Consider the following 20,396-nt stretch of genomic DNA (forward strand, 5'->3'; position numbering starts at 1 on the left):
GCCAAAAGCTCTCTAACGCCTGGAACTCCTGCACTACCTCCCCCACCCCGCTCCGCTAACCCCGCCACACCCGGAACAGGAAAAAGACTGGACATATACTCACGGGGCTGCGCAGGTGCTGTGTCCCCACCAGCCGTGCCTCCTGAATCCTGCCGCTCTCCCTCGTCACGATGATCGCTCCTGGAGTTGTCGCTGCCACTCAGTTGCCCCAGGCCCGCGCCCCTGGCCTCTACGTCACCAGGGGGGACTGAGACTGGCAAAGGCGACCGGTCCCTCGACCTCCTGCTGGATCTCGACCTGGCCTCCTCCGTAGGTCCTCTGTGCCCTTCAGCCGGACTGGCCCCTCTGGCCGCCGCTCCCACGGCACGACTGTGTCCCGATCCCTGCCGAACCGCTGCAGCCCGCCTGCCCGACATCCTGCTCTGCCGACCTGTCCCCAAGCCGGGTGCACCGTGCGGCCGTGGTCCCGGTGCACCCACCGCTGTCCCGTCCGCCTCCAGGCTCCTTGTTGGTGCTGCCCTCGCAGGGCTCCTTCCACCCCGTCACAGATGCTGCTGCCACTGGAGCTGCTCCCCGGCGGGTCCTGGCTGTAGTCCCTGGTGCTGCAGCACCCTCACGCCCGACGCTAGGCCGCACTTCTGGTGCAGCCCTGACTTCCGGTGCGGCGCTGGCGACTGGTTGTGCCTGCACCGTCGACCCAGCGCCTCGTCGCCTCGCACCGGCAGAGCCGCCGGGTGGATTCCTGTCGGAGGAGGGGGCGGGCGGTATGGCTGCGCCGCGTCCCACAGCCCCCGCAGGGTCCCCGGAGGGGCTCCGCGGCCTGCGTCTGCCGCGCAGTGTCACATCGGGGGACAATCTCTCGGGTGGCCTCGTCCTCCTGGTCCTGCTACCCCGGCTCCCGCTGTCTCCCAGCAGCCCGGTGAGCTGCTCCTCGAGCCATCCGGCCCTCCTGGACTGAGCCTCCCTACGAAGCTGGGCGACCAAGCTGTCCACTGTGGCCATGGTGAGTAAACACTGTGGCAGCAGGTCCACTCTCTTCACCTGTCACAGCAAGACTGATCCCTTCCCGCACTTTTTCCCCAGCCCCCGCCTCCTGATCCTAACAAAACCCCACCCCATACCTAAACCTACCAATCCCGGGACACCTATTTATCTTTTTTTTTTTTAAATTCTCCACTCTTCCCCATGGCAACACAGTCATGAGGGGGCTTCCGTTTAGCTGCACCCAATACAGCTCCCCCTCTTGTGAAATTGATTGTCAAACAGTCTCGCTTCCTAAGTAGACAGTTTGCTTTCACAGAGGTTTGATTTACTTGGAGTTACATTCTGTTGTTTAAGTGTTCCCTTTATTTTTTTTGAGGTGTGTGTGTGTACGTGTGTGTGTATATATATATATATAAATATATATATATATATATATATATATATATATATATATATATATATATATATATATATATATATATATATATATATATATATATATATATATATATATATATATATATATATACCAAATAGAAAAAAGAAGGCAGCACTCCAAGTCCTTTTCAGGGTGGAAAAAAGTGTGCAGTTTAATAGACCCACATCTTCTGTGCAACATTTCGGCTCACACTGAGCTTGAGAAAGGCTCAGTGTGAGCCGAAACGTCGCACAGAAGATGTGGGTCTATTAAACTGCACACTTTTTTCCACCTTGAAAAGGACTTGGAGTGCTGCCATCTTTTTTCTATTTGGTATACATGTTGGGTAGATGAGTGGACCATTCTACCCAGGAGGCCAGGCACCCACTGGTGAGCATTGTGCTGTTCCTATTATATATCTAATATATAATTGCCTAGAATACTACTTCCTGCAATTTGTGCCAACTTCCGTGGCTTTGTCCGGAGCTAATGTCCGGAGATAATGTCCGGAGCTAATGTCCGGAGATAATGTCCGGAGCTAATGTCCGGAGATAAGTGACGTCACCAGTGTCCTACACCCAGGCAGAGCACAGGGGCCCCAGGCAGCATATGGGGCCCCAGGCAGCATATGGGGCCCCAGGCAGAGCACAGTGGCCCCAGGCAGAGCACAGGGGCCCCAGGCAGCATATGGGGCCCCAGGCAGAGCACAGTGGTCCCAGGCAGAGCACAGGGGCCCCAGGCAGAGCACAGTGGCCCCAGGCAGAGCACAGGGGCCCCAGGCAGAACATGGGGCCCCAGGCAGAGCACAGGGGCCCCAGGCAGCATATGGGGCCCCAGGCAGAGCACAGGGGCCACAGGCAGAGCACAGGGGCCCCAGGCAGCTTATGGGGCCCCAGGCAGAGCACAGTGGCCCCAGGCAGAACATGGGGCCCCAGGCAGAGCACAGTGGCCCCAGGCAGAGCACAGGGCCCCAGGCAGAGCACAGGGGCCCCAGGCAGAGCACAGGGGCCCCAGGCAGCATATGGGGCCCCACGCAGAGCACAGGGGCCCCAGGCAGCATATGGGGCCCCAGGCAGAGCACAGTGGCCCCAGGCAGAGCACAGGGGCCCCAGGCAGAGCACAGGGGCCCCAGGCAGCCTATGGGGCCCCAGGCAGAGCACAGGGGCCCCAGGCAGCATATGGGGCCCCAGGCAGAGCACAGGGGCCCCAGGCAGCATATGGGGCCCCAGGCAGAGCACAGTGGCCCCAGGCAGAGCACAGGGGCCCCAGGCAGAACATGGGGCCCCAGGCAGAGCACAGGGGCCCCAGGCAGCATATGGGGCCCCAGGCAGAGCACAGGGGCCCCAGGCAGCATATGGGGCCCCAGGCAGAGCACAGCGATATTTTGGACCACTGTGCGGTGTTTCAGACCCCCTGTGTGATGTCTGGGGCCCTGTTCTTAAGTATATTAAAGATTAAAGTAACATATATTAAAGTATATTATAGATCAAATTTGACACGTTTATGAGCACCATTGAGTGATATACTCAAGAATGACATAATTTTTCAACATTTTATGGTTTCAAACTGTAAACACTCAGAGTTTTTTTTACTTCAACCAGAAAACCTTAACGGTTCATAAAAAACTTGACTGTTCAGGATATGATAAAAGTCATAGTATTCTGAATCTTTAACTTATAAAGTTACCTTTACATGGGGTGATTATTGGTTCCAGAGAGGCTTTCGGCCGATAATCGTACACATGGCTGGTGACAGGACAATACAATATAAACGTTCAAAGGTAAACACTGATAACATTAAAATCTAATATATAATTGCCTAGAATACTACTTCCGGCAATTTGTGCCAACTTCCGTGGCTTTGTCCCGAGATAATGTCCGGAGATAAGTGACGTCACCAGCGTCCTACACCCGCTCAGGGTGGACAAAGATATATGCCTTCGTGGTGCGCGGCACTTTTCTGATTGGTTGCCGCCTGCCGCGAGCGACCAATCAGAAATGTGCCGTACTGTCAAGAATTGTCAAGAGCTGGTGAGTGCAGCCATTTTTTGTTCTTTCTTACTATTATTTATTAAATGTATTATTCTTACATTTGAATAAATAAAGTATATATGGATTCTAGACTCCCGATTCTTTAGAATCGGGCTGCCATCTAGTATATATATATATATATATATATATATATATATATATATATATACAGTACAGACCAAAAGTTTGGGCACACCTTCTCATTTAAAGAAGAAAAATGTTTAAATGAGAAATGACTAATGTGTGATGCCTGCAAATACCACAGGGGAGCTGAGACATGCGCAGTACTGTGTATCAGTGGAGCGATGGAATACGATTCATTATGCATAACTACAGTATGATAACTATGAGGGACAACGTGACACAGGATGAATGTGTGACGCCTGCAAATAGCATAGGAGAACTGGGACATGTGCAGTACTGTGTATCAGTGGAGCGCCAATATATGCTTAACTATGATTGGACTGTGGGTTGTATAAGCACACCCATGGGAGTGGCTGTAACCATGACGAGTGGGAATGCCTTGTACTGATAGGTGGGAGGTTGTTTGTTTACGTTTCACCATCATTAACCAGGTAATTTTGATCTATGCTTTGTGTATAATACCGATCAAAGTGGCGAGCTGATGTTAGATTAGATGGTAATACAATAGATGCTCAAGAGGGACTGTTTTTATTTATATATGTATTGTTTGTTTTTTATGGGATTGTACTCATTATTTTGTGTGTAGCCTATTGGTGTTGTGTTAATTGGTGGGTGGTATCTGTTGTATATAATGGTGGTTGAAACGCTGTGTACTGTGCTTGAAAAAGGTCTTCGGACCGAAACATCACCACAGGAGGCAGAATAAAATGTAAGATTTATCTTTCACCACTGCTTGAGGCACTGTCTTTTACTCTATTGTTATGGAAGACGCTCTGGGATAGACTCCCCGGTTTTTGACGTGCACCTTTTTGTCTTTACGGACTTGGATGTTTTATAGGGTGCGGTTTAACTCTTTATATTTTGATGTGTCAGGGTGTCACCTGTCATATACAGCTAACACCTGCGGCATTTTCGCTTGTTGGAGGGTTGCTATACACTTAATCCTCAGTGCCATGAAAAAAACAGTACTGAGGACTAAGGCCCCTGAATGAAAACCGTGAAAAGGCATATCGGCGGACACTAATGGGCTAAACACATACAGCTTGAAAACTAAAAGGAATAAATGAGGTTTATGTTAAAAATGAGAAATAATAAACTTACATCTAAACATTCTCGCAGATCTCTAACATATGTCTTTTCTGTCTGAATAAGCTCTGCCATAATGAACCTTAAAGATGGAGAGAAAAAAAACAGTTAGAAATCAAAAGTAATATTCCATTGTAAGGGAGAAAAAAAGTAATTTATCCATATGCAGCATCTCTTAGTTAATATCAGAATATTGATACCTAACACAAAAAAATAAGATTACATTTATATTTGTGTAGTTTGTGTTTGGCAGCATACTCTTGCAGCAAGAGTGATTTTGATACACTGAGTATTGTGGACAGAGCTAGATGGATGAGAGTTTACACATGCCTAAGTTGATCATGCTGGTTGGTAATGCTAGTTGCAAGAAACAACAATGTGGGCTGGAGTGGTGATGTTTCCTTCATGGAAAAAGAACGTCCATTTTAACCAACAGCAACTTGTTCTCTCAAATGTTTATCTGCGTTTCTTTGATGAGATTATGGTTTCTACTTATAAACTAAAAATATGCTGAAATAAATGAGTTAATAATTTTCTAGCTTCAAATTTTGTCTAATATTTTTGTATCTCATATGCAATTTTTTTTCCCAGAAACTGCCTTAGGCCAGGGTCACACTACCGTAGAAGACAAGCGAGTGCTATGCGAGGAAACATCACATAGAACTTGGACCAGTGTTAATCTATGGGGCAGCTCACATCACCGTATTATTTCTCAGGCATATTCGACATGCATGTAAAATCGCAGCATGCTGCGATTGATAAAATATATCGTCCGAGACTTGCCAATGCAAGCCAATGGGTGCGAGAAAAATTTGGACACCACATGGACCATTTGTCTAGCTTGCGACAAATACACACACATTTTCCTCATTTCAGCACACTGAGCCATTAAATTCAATGGGGTAAATCAGTGAGAAATGTAAAGCCATACACATGTCATTCGGATGTCATACAGATGCATAGGTGTGAGAAAATCACATCATCGCATTGCAAACGCATTACCCACGGATGATCATAAGGAGAACACTCGTGCGACTCTCGACAGGGAGACTCGGACTGATTTTCCATACGTTTAGTGTGACTATGGCCTTATATGGAGTACACTATTTTTTAAATATCACATTTCCGATTTTGACACATTGATACAAATAAGTAGCTATGTGTTGCTAAAACAATAATCTTGGAGTGAGTTATTCAGTTGCAGAAAATGTTGATCAGAGCAGCATTTAAATAACCAACAGAATCCTAAAAAAGATTACAAATATGATCATCATCCCAACTATGAAACCCAGGGGTACCAGCATCATGTTGTCGGACTGTTTTGCTTCAGTAGGGACTGGTGCACTTCACAAAATAGATGGCATCACGAGAAAAAAAAAATTATTATGTGGTAATACTGAAGCAAAATCTCAAGACATCAGCCAAGAAGTTAAAGCCTGGGAGGAAAGGGTCTTCCAAATGGACAAACACCTGAAGCATACTGGCAAAATGAAGTGGCTTAACCCCTTAATATCCAATGATGGATACAGTCCATCATGGCTGGGTGTCAGTTTCTGCACCAGAACGTACTGTTTCCGCTGTGCATTTAAACTATCACTGCGTGTAAACAGGCAGTGATAGTTCAGTGCCGACAGCTGTCTGTGCAGGGACCCAAGCTGTCTGTCCCCACACCCAGATCGCTGTGATTGGTCAGTCAATTTGACTGACCAATCACAGCATGATAATGTCACAGTAGGTCTGGCGAGTAAACTGGGACCATGGGCAACTTTCCTGGCACTAGCACTAGGGGTGCCCTAACTTGCCCTGTTCTCCGGGATACCTCAAATAGCGAGAATGCCGAGGCCTCCGACCTTGCCCTGTCTCCTAACTGTAGCCCTGCGTCTGTCCCCTTCCCCCACCCAGGGAGGAGAGGCGCTACTGTGTGCCACAGAACACCAACCCGACAAACAGGGCAACCAAGACAAGGGTAAAAGAAAACTCCACTCACATAAAATATACTTTCACAAATAACAGAGGTACAGAGGTATTCACCAGGGTGTGAAGGATGGGGGAAGAAAATAAGGCAGGTAAGGATGAGGAATTTCCAAGCCTACAAACCAAGCTAAAGTCGCACAATAAACTCCTCCAGCTCTCCAGACACCCAGAACCTCACTCTCCAAGTCTATCTAGTAAGTGCTATCTCAGACAAGGATCAGGCCAGAAGGCCTAGCTATTATAGGAGAGAGGAGTGGCTAAAGGGAGCACAGCTGAAAGCAGGGATTTCGATATGGCCGATTAACCCCTGTCCTGCTGAAAGAAAACAAACACATTTAATACACTGGAGAAGTGCTTTTTCTCAGCGGTGAAGCAGGAGCCATCAGACACTGCAGTCTCCTGGTACTGCTCTGTCGCAGTAAGGCCATGTGCACACGTTCAGTATTTTTCGCGGTTTTTTTCGCGTTTTTTCGCTATAAAAACGTGATAAAAACGTGATAAAAACGTGAAAAAAAACGCTAACATATGCCTCCCATTATTTTCAGTGTATTCCGCATTTTTTGTGCAAATGTAGCCTTTTTTTCCGCATCGAGGAAAAAAAAGCAACATGTTCATTAAAATGCGGAATTGCAGGGGATTCCGCACACCTAGGAGTCCATTGATCTGCTTACTTCCCGCACGGGGCTGTGCCCACCATGCGGGAAGTAAGCAGATTATGTGCGGTTGGTACCCAGGGTGGAGGAGAGGAGACTCTCCTCCACGGACTGGGCACCATATAATTGGTCAAAAAAAAAGAATTAAAATAAAAAATAGTCCTATACTCACCCTCGATGTCTTCCCGCCTCTCCACTGCACGCTGTCGCTTCGGTTCCTGTAGCTGGTGTGAGGTGAAGGACCTGCCGATGACGTCACTGTCCTGTGATTGGTCGAGACCGGTCATGTGACCGCTCACGTGACCGCGACGTCATGGAAGGTCCTGCGCGCACACACCATCTATATGGAACGGACGCCGGTGAGGAGATCAGCTGTCTGCGGGTGAGTATAAGCATTTTTTTTTATTTTTTTTATTATTTTTAAACATTCTATCTTTTACTATAGATGCTGCAAAAGCAGCGTCTATAGTAAAAAGTTGGTCACACTTGTCAAACGCTATGTTTGACAAGTGTGACCAACCTGTCAGTCAGTTTTCCAAGCGATGCTACAGATCGCTTGGAAAACTTTAGCATTCTGCAAGCTAATTACGCTTGCAGAATGCTAAAAAAACGGGAAAAAAACGCAAAAAAAAAAAATGCGTATTTCTTGCAGAAAATTTCCGGTTTTCTTCAGGAAATTTCTGCAAGAAATCCGGACGTGTGCACATACCCTAACTCTGTGACAGATTACACAGGAGATGCTGAAATATCAGCACTTCCTGCCTGACCAGTGTAGCAGCTAAGCTCTGCCAATGGCTGAGCTTCTGCACCAACAGCCAGGAGCGGTGTCATCGTTGCAATGCATTATACTTTCAATCAAAGTGAAGAAACATGAAAGTCCCAAAAAAGGACTATGTAAAAAAAATAAATAAAACTATATAATAAAATAAAAAACAATATATAAAAAAATCTAAAATAATAATAATAATAATAATAATAAATCAAATCCAGTAATATATACACATTTTTCGGTTTAAAAAAATTAAATAAACAAAAAAAGTTAAAGTTTGGTATCGCCGCGTCCGGAGTTAACCCCTTCAGTGAACGCAGTAAAAAAAAAATGCAACAATGTACTAAACTATGCTTTATCATCATCCCGCTTAGAAATAGTGGAATAAAACGCGATCAAAAAGATGAATATAAATAAAAATAGTATCACTGAAAACACCATCTTGTCCCCCAAAAGACAAGCTGCCAATCAGCTCCATAAGCAGAAAAATAAAAAAGATATAGCTCTCAGAATAAAGCAATGCAAAATAATTATTTTTTCTATAAAAGTTTTTATTGTGTAAAAGCGCCAAAACATTAAAAAAAAATATAAATGTGGCATCTTTGTAATCGTACTGACCTGAAAAATAAAACTGCGTTGTTAATTTTACCACACGCAGAACAGAGAAAAAAAAAATCCAGAATTGCTGATTTTTGTTCATTCTGCCTCCATAAAAGTCGGAATAGAAAGCAATCAAAAAACGTCATGTGCCCGAAAATGGTACCAATAAAAAAGTCAGCTTGTCCTGCAAAAAACAAGCCTTCACATGACTCTGAGCCGAAATCTGGAAAAATTATAGCTCTCAAAATATGGTGATGCAAAAACTTCTTCATCCAAAAAAACCCATCTTTTACTGTGTGAGAGCAGCCAAACATAAAAACCCAATATAAATCTGGTAACGCTGTATTTGCACCGAGCCAAAGAATAAAGTGGCCTAATCACTTATACCGCATGAGTAACTGCGTAAAAAATAAATAAAACCAATTCTTCACCTGCTGTGGATTTGTTCATTCTGCCTCCCAAAGATCACAGTAAGGCTCGGTGCACATTTATTCTGCGCTCTACACTGCACGCTTATACCGGGCTTTTCGTGTAAATCTATGAAATACCTGAAATACGTGATTCAGACAGAACAGCCGGCAGAAGACTCCCTATAATGAGGAAGTTGGAGACACTGTGAATGCCATAAGACCTGTGATCCGGTGGTGTCCGTCTTTTTAGGCATGCATAAAAACAAATTCCACATAGTTTTGTGCACCTATGTAAGGAAGGACAATGCTGAGCAGAGGCCAGACGAAGTCCAGAGTAACTATGCTGCCTCAAAAAAGTGAATGGATCCATCGGGGGTTTCATCTGTCAAGTAGCTGGGAGATTTAGATGGAAACCCCAAAGTATGTGCTCAGTGTAGAGCGCCGGATAAATGTGATCCCTAGCGTTATTAAAAATTGTTCCCAATAAAAGCTTCAACTCAATCCACAAAAAAAAGTTCCCACTCAGGTCCATCTTCTGTTAACAGAAATATAGGAGACTTCCACGTTACTGGTAGCACAAAGGCTCTAGAAAAACAAAATTGCTCATTGCCCCCAAAAAGAAATTCAGCGAATTCTGCGCTCCTAAATCCAAATGCCCAATCCCTTCTGAGCCCCAGTGTGCATAAACCATCTTCAGCGTTCACATTTGGTAGGGTATAATTTCCAAAATGGGGGCACTTGGGGGGATTCTGCCCTCTAGCACTTAGGGTGCTCTGTATATGTAGTCCGCAAGATATTCTAGGAAAATCTGCCCTCCAGGAGGCAAATCGCAGTCCATTCCTACAGAGACTCTCCGTATGGCTTAGCAGTACTGTGCAGTTACATATAGTGTATTTCTATATTCAGCAAAAATTGTAGGACAAATTCTAGTGGCAATTTTACCCACTTATTGTGTGAAAATCTTAAATCTGGGTCTAAAAGAATTTTTTTGTGGTAAAAATTTAATTATTTTTTCTTCACTGCTCAATGGTATAAAATCCTGTGACACACCCTTAGTATCAATATGATTATTAAAACCCTAGATTAATTCATTGAGAGGTGTAGTTTGTAAAATGTGGTCACTTATGGGGTGTTTTACTGTCCTGGCACCTCAGGGGTTCTCCCAGTGTATCATGGCACCCTCAAACAATAATAGTAAAATCTGCACTATAATATGGCACGCCTTCCCTTTTGAGCTTTTCACTGTGCCTCAACAGTAGTTTTTTCACTCAGGAGAAATTGCACCACAAATTCTGGGGTCCATTTTCTCCTGTTACCCTTGAGAAAATAAAAAAAATTGAGCTAAAAGAAAAATTTTGCAGGAAAAATGTGTTTTTTTTTTAATTTTCTTAGCTCTGCTATAAACTTCCGTAAATAACCTGGTGGTTCAAAATGCTCAGCACCCATCTAGGTAAGTTCCTTGAGGGGTCTAGTTTCCAAAATAATATCACTTGTGGGATGTTTCCACTGTTTAGGCACATCAGGGGCTCTCCAAAAGTGACATGGCATCTGCTCTCGATTCCAGCCAATTTTGTGTTCAAAAAGTTAAACCTTTCTCCTTCCCTTGAGGGTCCTGCCAAGCGCCCAAACAGTGGTCTTCCTCCACATATGGGGTATCGGCGTACTCAGGATAAATTGCACAACAATTTTTGGAGTCCATTATCTCATGCTGCCTTTGTTAAAATAACAAAATAGTGCTAAAAGATGATTTTGTGGAAAAACTATGATTTTTAATTTTCACGGCTCTACGTTATAAACTTATGTGAAGCACCTGGGGCTTCAAAGTGCTCACCAAACATCCAGATAAGTCCCTTGAATGGTCTAGTTTCCAAAATGGGGTCACTTGTGGGGGGTTTCTACTGTTTAGGCAGATCAGGGGCTCTCCAAAAGCAACATGGCATCCGCTCTCAATTCCAGCCAATTTTGTGCTCAAAACATTTAACGGTGCCCCTTCCCTTCCGAGCTCTGCAGTGTGCCCAAACGATGGTCTTCCTCCACACATGGGGTATCGTCATACTCAAGAGAAATTGTGCAACAAATATTATGGTTCATTTTCTTTTGATACACTTGAGAAAATAAAAAAAAAAGTGTGCGAAGTAAAATTTGTGAAAAAAAGTAAAATGTTCATATTTTCCTTCCACATTGCTTCAATTATTGTGAAGCACCTGAATGGTTAATAAACTTCTTGAATGTGGTTTTGAACACCTTGAGGGGTGCAGGTTTTATAATGGAGTCACTTTTCGGTATTCTGTCATATAGGCCCCCAAAGTCACTTCAAATATGAGGTGGTCCCTAAAAAAATGGGTTTTGTAAATTTTGATGGAAAAATGAGAAATCGCTGGTCAACTTTTAACTGTTATAACTTCATAAGAAAAAAAAAATACGTTTCAAAAATTGTGCTGATGTAAAATAGACACGTGGGAAAGGGTATTTATTAACTACTAGATGGTAGCCCAATTCTAACGCTTCGGGTATTCTAGAATATGTATGTAGTTTATTTATGAAGATTTTAGAATAATACATTGAATACATTGGATTCGGCCAACAGCAACCAATTAGCGAAGCATGGTTCAAATCCCGCGCCAATTCGCGGCCGGACTGCACCTGTCGCTGATTGTTCGCGGCTGGCCACATAGTATATAGCACAGCCACATAGTATATAACAGCCCACGTAGTAAATAGCACAGCCACGTAGTACATAGCACAGCCACGTAGTATATAGCACAGCCCATGGAGTATATAGCACAGCCCACGTAGAATATAGCACGGCCCACGTAGTATATAGCACAGCCCACGTAGTATATACAGTAGCACAGCTCATGTAGTATATTGCCCAGCCCACATAGTATATTGCACAGCCCACGTAGTATATAGCAATGTGGGCATCATATCCCTGTTAAAAAAAAGAATTAAAATAAAAAAATGGTTATATACTCACGTTCCATTGGCCCCCGGATCCAGGTGAAGCATTTACTGATGCTCCTCGCGTGCTCCGGTCCCAAGAGTGCATTGCAGTCTCGCGAAATGATGACGTAGCGGTCTCGCGAGACCGCTACGTCATCATCTCGCGAGACCGCTACGTCATCATCTCGCGAGATCGAAATGCATGGAGCGGTCACCGGAGCGTCGCGAGGAGCGGGAAAGGCCTGTTCTGGATCCGAGGGGCCGACGGACGGTGAGTATATAACTATTTTTTTATTTTTTTATTATTTTTAACATTAGATCTTTTTACTATTGATGCTGCATAGGCAGCATCAATAGTAGAAACTTGGTCACACAGGGTTAATAGCAGCATTAACGGAGTGTGTTACACCGCAGCATAACACGGTCCGTTAACACTGCCATTAACCCTGTGTGACTGCTGACTGGAGGGGAGTATGGAGCGGGCACTGACTGCGGGGAGTAAGGAGCGGCCATTTTGCCGCCGGACTGTGCCCGTCGCTGATTGGTCGTGGCTGTTTTGCTGCGACCAATCAGCAACTTGGGATTTCCGTGACAGACAGACAGAAAAGACGGATGTGACTCTTAGGCAATTATATAGTAGATTGTGTATGACATAACTGTCTGATTGAGGGGCATAAAAATTAAAAGTTTCAAAATTGTGAAATTTTCCAAATTTTTGCCAAATTTACATTTTTTTCACAAAATAAACACAAGAAATGTTGAAGAAATTTTACCACTATCATAAAGTACAATATGTCAAAAAAAAAAAAAGACTCTCAGAATCATTGGGATCCATTGAAGCATTCCAGAGTTATAACCACATAAAGTGATAGTGGTCAGATTTCAAAATTTAAGGGACTCTGTCACCTGAATTTTGAGGGAACAATTTTCAGCCATAGGGGCGGGGTTTTCGGGTGTTTGATTCACCCTTTCCTTACCCGCTGGCTGCATGCTGGCTGCAATATTGGATTGAAGTTCATTCTCTGTCCTCCATAGTACATGCCTGCGTAAGGCAAGATTGCCTTGTGCAGGCATGTACTACGGAGGACAGAGAATGAACTTCAATCCAATATTGTAGCCAGCATGCAGCCAGCAGGTAAAGAAAGGGTGAATCAAACACCCGAAAACCACGCCCCTATGGCTGAAAATGAGTCCCTTTAAGGCCTTGTCATTAACCTACAAACTGGCTTGGTCCTTAAGGGGTTAAGGATAACAAGGTCAATGTTTTGGAATTGCCATCACAAATCCCTGATCTCAATTCTATTGAAAATTTATGGGCAAAGCTGAAAAGGCAGGTGCAAGCAAGGCGACCTACAAACCTGGATCAGTTGCACCAGTTTTGTCAGGAGAAATGGGCCCAAATACCCCGACCAACTAAACTATTATGAGAAGCTTGTGGAGGGATATCCGCAACATTTGACCCAAGTCATTCAGTTTAAGGGCAATGGTACTAAATACTAATGAAATGTTTGTAAACTTTTGACTTTGCAGTAATAAAAAATGTCTTAAACCATTCACTCTCTTTCATTATTCTGGCATTTGGCAAATATTAATTATTATGGTTATCTTAATTGACCTAAAACAGGAAAGATTTCTTCATATTTCATGTCAGATATTGAGGAAAAACATGCATATGTGTATTTTTATATAGTGTATGAAACCTTCTGGTTTCAACTGTTGATAGGATCCTGCCCTGTGTGAAATCTTCCAAAATCTAACTAGACTGTGCAAAAACTGTGTTGCAGTCTCAGGAAGCCCCTTTTGCTAATCCAAATCATTTGTGATAAAACTATGTTTCAGTGAGAAATCAGACGGACAGATTTCCACTTAAAAATCATTAGGTCTAATATCGGGGTGCAGCCAGGAGGTCCAATTTGCTAATTAAAATCGTTTGGGATAAAACTGTGTTTCAGTGAGAAATCCAAACGCCAGATTTCTACTTAAAAAATACTGGGGAATTCTTAAAGGGAACTTGTCACCTCAAATTGGTGGGATATGTAAATGCCTTTTTTCTGGTCCGATGGGTGGCGTTTCGTTTTCATTTCTCCACCCCATCCGTCCCTGTTGTCCGCAATATGTTCGAGAATTAGAGTACTTGTCCTCCATAGTTCGCGCATGAACAATGCAATCTTTGCTTGTGCACATGCAGTATGCTTTGCCCAACTGCGGGCAAAGCCGAAAAGCATTACTGCATTTGCGCCTGCGCACTATGTCCCAGAACACAGCAAAATAATTCCAGGATATAGTGTGCGGGCGCATGCGCAGTAAGGCTTTTCTGCTTTGCCCGCATTTGGGCAAAGCATACTGCGCGTGCACGAGCAAAGATTGCATTGAGCATGCACGAACTATGGAGGACAAGTACTCTAATTCTAGAACATATTGCGGACAACAGGGACGGATGGGGTGGAGAAATTAAGACGAAATGCCGCCCATCGGACCGTAAAAAAGGCATTTACATATCCCGCCAATTTGAGGTGACAAGTTCCCTTTAAGGCTGACCCAGACATTGCAGAACTAATTCCCAAAAAAGACTTGGTCACATATAGGAGAAATAGTTCGATCAGGGATCTGGTTGTCCACAGCCACTTCACCCAATCAAAAAAGGAGAGCACATGGTTACAGAATAGATCCCTAAGGATCTTTAAGGCAATGTGCACACGTTGCGGATTTTGATGCGTTTCCGCAGAGTTTTTGGATGCTCCGATTTTCATCAATTCCGCAGTGTAGTGCATGACCAATGCTAGTAAATGGGAAATTAAGAATTGTTGTGCACATGCTGTGGAGAAATATGCGCAAATTTGCAGCTTTTTATTTTCCACAGCATGCCAATTATTTTTGCGGATCTGCAGCGTTTCTGCTCCCATTGACTACCATTGAGTCAGGCAAATCTGCAGCAAAACTTCAGGTTTAAAAAGATCTGTGGTTTTGCAGCGGAGTTGCCTGCGTGGGCGGAGACTATGTGTGAGTGGAGAAGATGTGTGTCTGTTGTGGGTGTCTGTATGTCTCTGTGTGTGTGTGCGTGCATGTCTGTGTGTATCTGCGTGTATCTGTGTATGTGTGCCGCTCTGTGTGTGTGTGTGTGTGCGGGTGTGTATGTAGGCAGGCACTGTCCAATGGGACTACTAGTCCAATCCGGTTATGCCTGCTACAGTGACAGCTAGCCGATAATGGGAGAGTAGTAGTCCCATCATCCGGCTACTCTGTTCCAGTGTAAAAAAAAGCACATACACACATATACAGTACATACTGACCATACAGCTAATCCCCAATGCCCTCGATCACCTGTAAAAAAAAAATAAATAAATAATAAACCGACAGTATACTCCCAGTTCTGACGTAATCCTTTTTTTAACTCAAATAGGTTTTTATTAAGTATAAAATTAAAATAAAACATTTATGCAAATTGCCTCTTCTGAGAGAAAGAGGACTTAAACTCTACAGCGCCACCTATTGGAAGTAGCGATCCTACAAGTCACAATCAACCCTTTAACGAGTCGTGCAATATGACTTAGGATAAAAGCCAAATCAGTATCTCAATTCGCAGACACGGTGTTTCGGGCTGTTGGCCCTCGTCAGTGCGAAGCATGAGAACTGATTTGGCTAGGTGAGAGGCTCTGGACATGGGGTCTAAGGGGTATCGTTTCTCCTTATGGAGAGTGACATACCATCTCTGGCTTGTCAAGGTAAGGAGGCTTATTTGCCGTACAATGCTCCTCTAGAAATTTAAATATGCAAATTGCCTCTTCTGAGAGAAAGAGGACTTAAACTCTACAGCGCCACCTATTGGAAGTAGCGATCCTACAAGTCACAATCAACCCTTTAACGAGTCGTGCAATATGACTTAGGATAAAAGCCAAATCAGTATCTCAATTCGCAGACACGGTGTTTCGGGCTGTTGGCCCTCGTCAGTGTGAAGCATGAGAACTGATTTGGCTAGGTGAGAGGCTCTGGACATGGGGTCTAAGGGGTATCGTTTATGGTTGATTGTGACTTGTAGGATCGCTACTTCCAATAGGTGGCGCTGTAGAGTTTAAGTCCTCTTTCTCTCAGAAGAGGCAATTTGCATATTTAAATTTCTAGAGGAGCATTGTACGGCAAATAAGCCTCCTTACCTTGACAAGCCAGAGATGGTATGTCACTCTCCATAAGGAGAAACGATACCCCTTAGACCCCATGTCCAGAGCCTCTCACCTAGCCAAATCAGTTCTCATGCTTCGCACTGACGAGGGCCAACAGCCCAAAACACCGTGTCTGCGAATTGAGATACTGAATTGGCTTTTATCCTAAGTCATATTGCACGACTCGTTAAAGGGTTGATTGTGACTTGTAGGATCGCTACTTCCAATAGGTGGCGCTGTAGAGTTTAAGTCCTCTTTCTCTCAGAAGAGGCAATTTGCATATTTAAATTTCTAGAGGAGCATTGTACGGCAAATAAGCCTCCTTACCTTGACAAGCCAGAGATGGTATGTCACTCTCCATAAGGAGAAACGATACCCCTTAGACCCCATGTCCAGAGCCTCTCACCTAGCCAAATCAGTTCTCATGCTTCGCACTGACGAGGGCCAACAGCCCGAAACACCGTGTCTGCGAATTGAGATACTGATTTGGCTTTTATCCTAAGTCATATTGCACGACTCGTTAAAGGGTTGATTGTGACTTGTAGGATCGCTACTTCCAATAGGTGGCGCTGTAGAGTTTAAGTCCTCTTTCTCTCAGAAGAGGCAATTTGCATATTTAAATTTCTAGAGGAGCATTGTACGGCAAATAAGCCTCCTTACCTTGACAAGCCAGAGATGGTATGTCACTCTCCATAAGGAGAAACGATACCCCTTAGACCCCATGTCCAGAGCCTCTCACCTAGCCAAATCAGTTCTCATGCTTCGCACTGACGAGGGCCAACAGCCCGAAACACCGTGTCTGCGAATTGAGATACTGATTTGGCTTTTATCCTAAGTCATATTGCACGACTCGTTAAAGGGTTGATTGTGACTTGTAGGATCGCTACTTCCAATAGGTGGCGCTGTAGAGTTTAAGTCCTCTTTCTCTCAGAAGAGGCAATTTGCATATTTAAATTTCTAGAGGAGCATTGTACGGCAAATAAGCCTCCTTACCTTGACAAGCCAGAGATGGTATGTCACTCTCCATAAGGAGAAACGATACCCCTTAGACCCCATGTCCAGAGCCTCTCACCTAGCCAAATCAGTTCTCATGCTTCGCACTGACGAGGGCCAACAGCCCGAAACACCGTGTCTGCGAATTGAGATACTGATTTGGCTTTTATCCTAAGTCATATTGCACGACTCGTTAAAGGGTTGATTGTGACTTGTAGGATCGCTACTTCCAATAGGTGGCGCTGTAGAGTTTAAGTCCTCTTTCTCTCAGAAGAGGCAATTTGCATATTTAAATTTCTAGAGGAGCATTGTACGGCAAATAAGCCTCCTTACCTTGACAAGCCAGAGATGGTATGTCACTCTCCATAAGGAGAAACGATACCCCTTAGACCCCATGTCCAGAGCCTCTCACCTAGCCAAATCAGTTCTCATGCTTCGCACTGACGAGGGCCAACAGCCCGAAACACCGTGTCTGCGAATTGAGATACTGATTTGGCTTTTATCCTAAGTCATATTGCACGACTCGTTAAAGGGTTGATTGTGACTTGTAGGATCGCTACTTCCAATAGGTGGCGCTGTAGAGTTTAAGTCCTCTTTCTCTCAGAAGAGGCAATTTGCATATTTAAATTTCTAGAGGAGCATTGTACGGCAAATAAGCCTCCTTACCTTGACAAGCCAGAGATGGTATGTCACTCTCCATAAGGAGAAACGATACCCCTTAGACCCCATGTCCAGAGCCTCTCACCTAGCCAAATCAGTTCTCATGCTTCGCACTGACGAGGGCCAACAGCCCGAAACACCGTGTCTGCGAATTGAGATACTGATTTGGCTTTTATCCTAAGTCATATTGCACGACTCGTTAAAGGGTTGATTGTGACTTGTAGGATCGCTACTTCCAATAGGTGGCGCTGTAGAGTTTAAGTCCTCTTTCTCTCAGAAGAGGCAATTTGCATATTTAAATTTCTAGAGGAGCATTGTACGGCAAATAAGCCTCCTTACCTTGACAAGCCAGAGATGGTATGTCACTCTCCATAAGGAGAAACGATACCCCTTAGACCCCAATAAAACATTTGACATTAATACATGTACTTTCAAATTTTCCTAACAACAACCCCCCCATACCCACCCCTCCCCCTCTTTCCCAATTAGACAGCTCACGCTCTTCTCCTAACATGTCCTCGGGCCTATCTTCCCTTAACCGCCTCCTAACTCAATTCCAGCCAAGGTGTCCACAATTTGTCGTACAAGACCATTTTCCCTCTTTTCTGATACACACCCTTTTACAGGGCAATAACCTGCCCCACACATTCAATGTATTCTCCCCTCGAGGAAGGCTCCTCTTTTATCTAATTTCTTGCTATGACCTACCGAGCCATGTATAGTAATCTAGCAATTGCTATTTTCAACTTGTTATCCATAATTATCTCATCTACATATCCCAACAAGCACACCACCGGTTCCCTTGGGATTATACATCTGTATGCCCCCTCTATCCAGCTGAGAACCACCAACGAAAAAGCAGTCAATCTCGGACACATCCAGAACACGTGAAACATTCCAGCAATATCATTCCTACATCTAGGGCATTCCGAATCAGATCTCAACCCCACTCTGTATAACACATCCGGAGACCTATACACTCTGTTTATAATATAAAGCTGGGAAAGTCTATACGGCTCATTCAAAGATAATTTTGGTATCCATTCTAATACAGATTTCCATGTTTCATCCTCTAAGTGACCCAACTTTCTTTCCCATTTAGCCCTTGCGCCAATCGGATATCCCAATGAGTGGGTATGGAGTAAATCTTTGTACAGGGAAGAGATAACTCCCCTCGTTGTTCCTACTCCACAGATGTATTCCAATACTAAGTCACTTTGGATTTTGAGACAGTCCCCCTTATTCTGAGCCACAAATGCATGCCGAACTTGTGCATATTGATATCCCCCGGATGTCTTAAGATCATACTCCGACTGCAGCTGGGAGAAGGATTTCAACTGAATCTGATAGACATCCGATCTGACATCTGATTGCCATTCTGATATACATCCCATTGCCAAAAACTCCGGTAGATTATTATTAAACCACAGCGGAGAAAACCTGGTAAGACAGGTAACCCCACAAATCTGTTTAACTCTCCCCCATATTTTATATATCAGAAACAATGTTGGGCACATTTTCCCAAGCATCCCCAGGGAACCATCTTCTAAACACTGTACCGCCGGACTTCTATTTGTCACCCTCTCTATCAAGAGTTGTACAACATTGGCAGACATCTCATGCTCCAAGCCCTTTAACTGCTGACATTGGGCCCCTAAAAAGTATATTTCGGGATTAGGTAAAGCCAAACCTCCAGCATCCTTAGGTCGTTGAAGCATCTCCAACCTGATACGGGGGTGTTTTTCCCCTACACCAAATTTCTAAATAAGAAGTTAATCAGTTTGAATTTCCCATGCGGTATCCAGATAGGTGAGATATGGAGAATATACAATATCTTAGGCATCATAATCATTTTAATAAGATTAACTTGGCCCACAACAGACAAGTGCAATGTAGACCAAGCCCCTACCTTTGCCTTAAGAATACCCAACACCGGTGTCAGATCCTTATGCAAATAGTTCGTAATCGGCAAAGAGATTAGTATCCCCAAATATTTGAATTGGTCTGCTAATTTAAGTCTACCCCCTTCTGTGGAATCTCCCAACTCATCCCCTGCGTCATCCACCATGAGTAGAGTTGATTTATTCCAATTTATCTTTATCCTCAACAAAGCATCAAATCCCTCGATGAGCCGAATAGCATTGCTCAATGAGTCACTGGGTCACTCCAGAACAGCAGTATATTGTCTGCGTAAAGCACTATCTTTTCTTCTATCGATCCGTATTTAAACCCAGAGACCTCGGCAGACTGTCAAATTTTGGCGGCCAACGGCTCCACGGCCAAAGCAAACAAAATAGGGGAGAGCGGACACCCCTGTCTCATCGCTCTATGTAGCTTTATCGTATGAGAAAGCTCCCCATTCACTCTCACTCTAGCTGATGGTTGCGCATACAACAGCTGAACCCAAGACACAAATTGTGGACCAAAGCCAAAACAGTTCAATATCTGCCACAAGTACTCCCATTCCACACTATCAAATAACTTATGGGCATCTAGGAAAGCAATAACTCTATGACCGCCGTTATCAGCCCCAAGTTGTACATTCAGAAAAAGCCTTCTTATATTAACTGCAGTA

The 20,396-nt window shown here is 44.2% G+C and overlaps 1 protein-coding gene across 1 annotated transcript in view; it reads right to left on the reverse strand.

The window, feature by feature from the left end:
- TRIO (trio Rho guanine nucleotide exchange factor) overlaps nt 1-20,396 on the reverse strand; it is a 3,555,343-nt gene that overhangs the window by 2,149,414 nt on the left and 1,385,533 nt on the right. The window contains 1 exon segment of the mRNA XM_077269474.1: nt 4,678-4,744. Coding sequence (XP_077125589.1) covers nt 4,678-4,744 — 67 coding nt within the window.

This window comes from Ranitomeya variabilis, chromosome 6 (assembly GCF_051348905.1).
Source record: "Ranitomeya variabilis isolate aRanVar5 chromosome 6, aRanVar5.hap1, whole genome shotgun sequence".
Lineage (NCBI taxonomy): Eukaryota > Metazoa > Chordata > Amphibia > Anura > Dendrobatidae > Ranitomeya > Ranitomeya variabilis.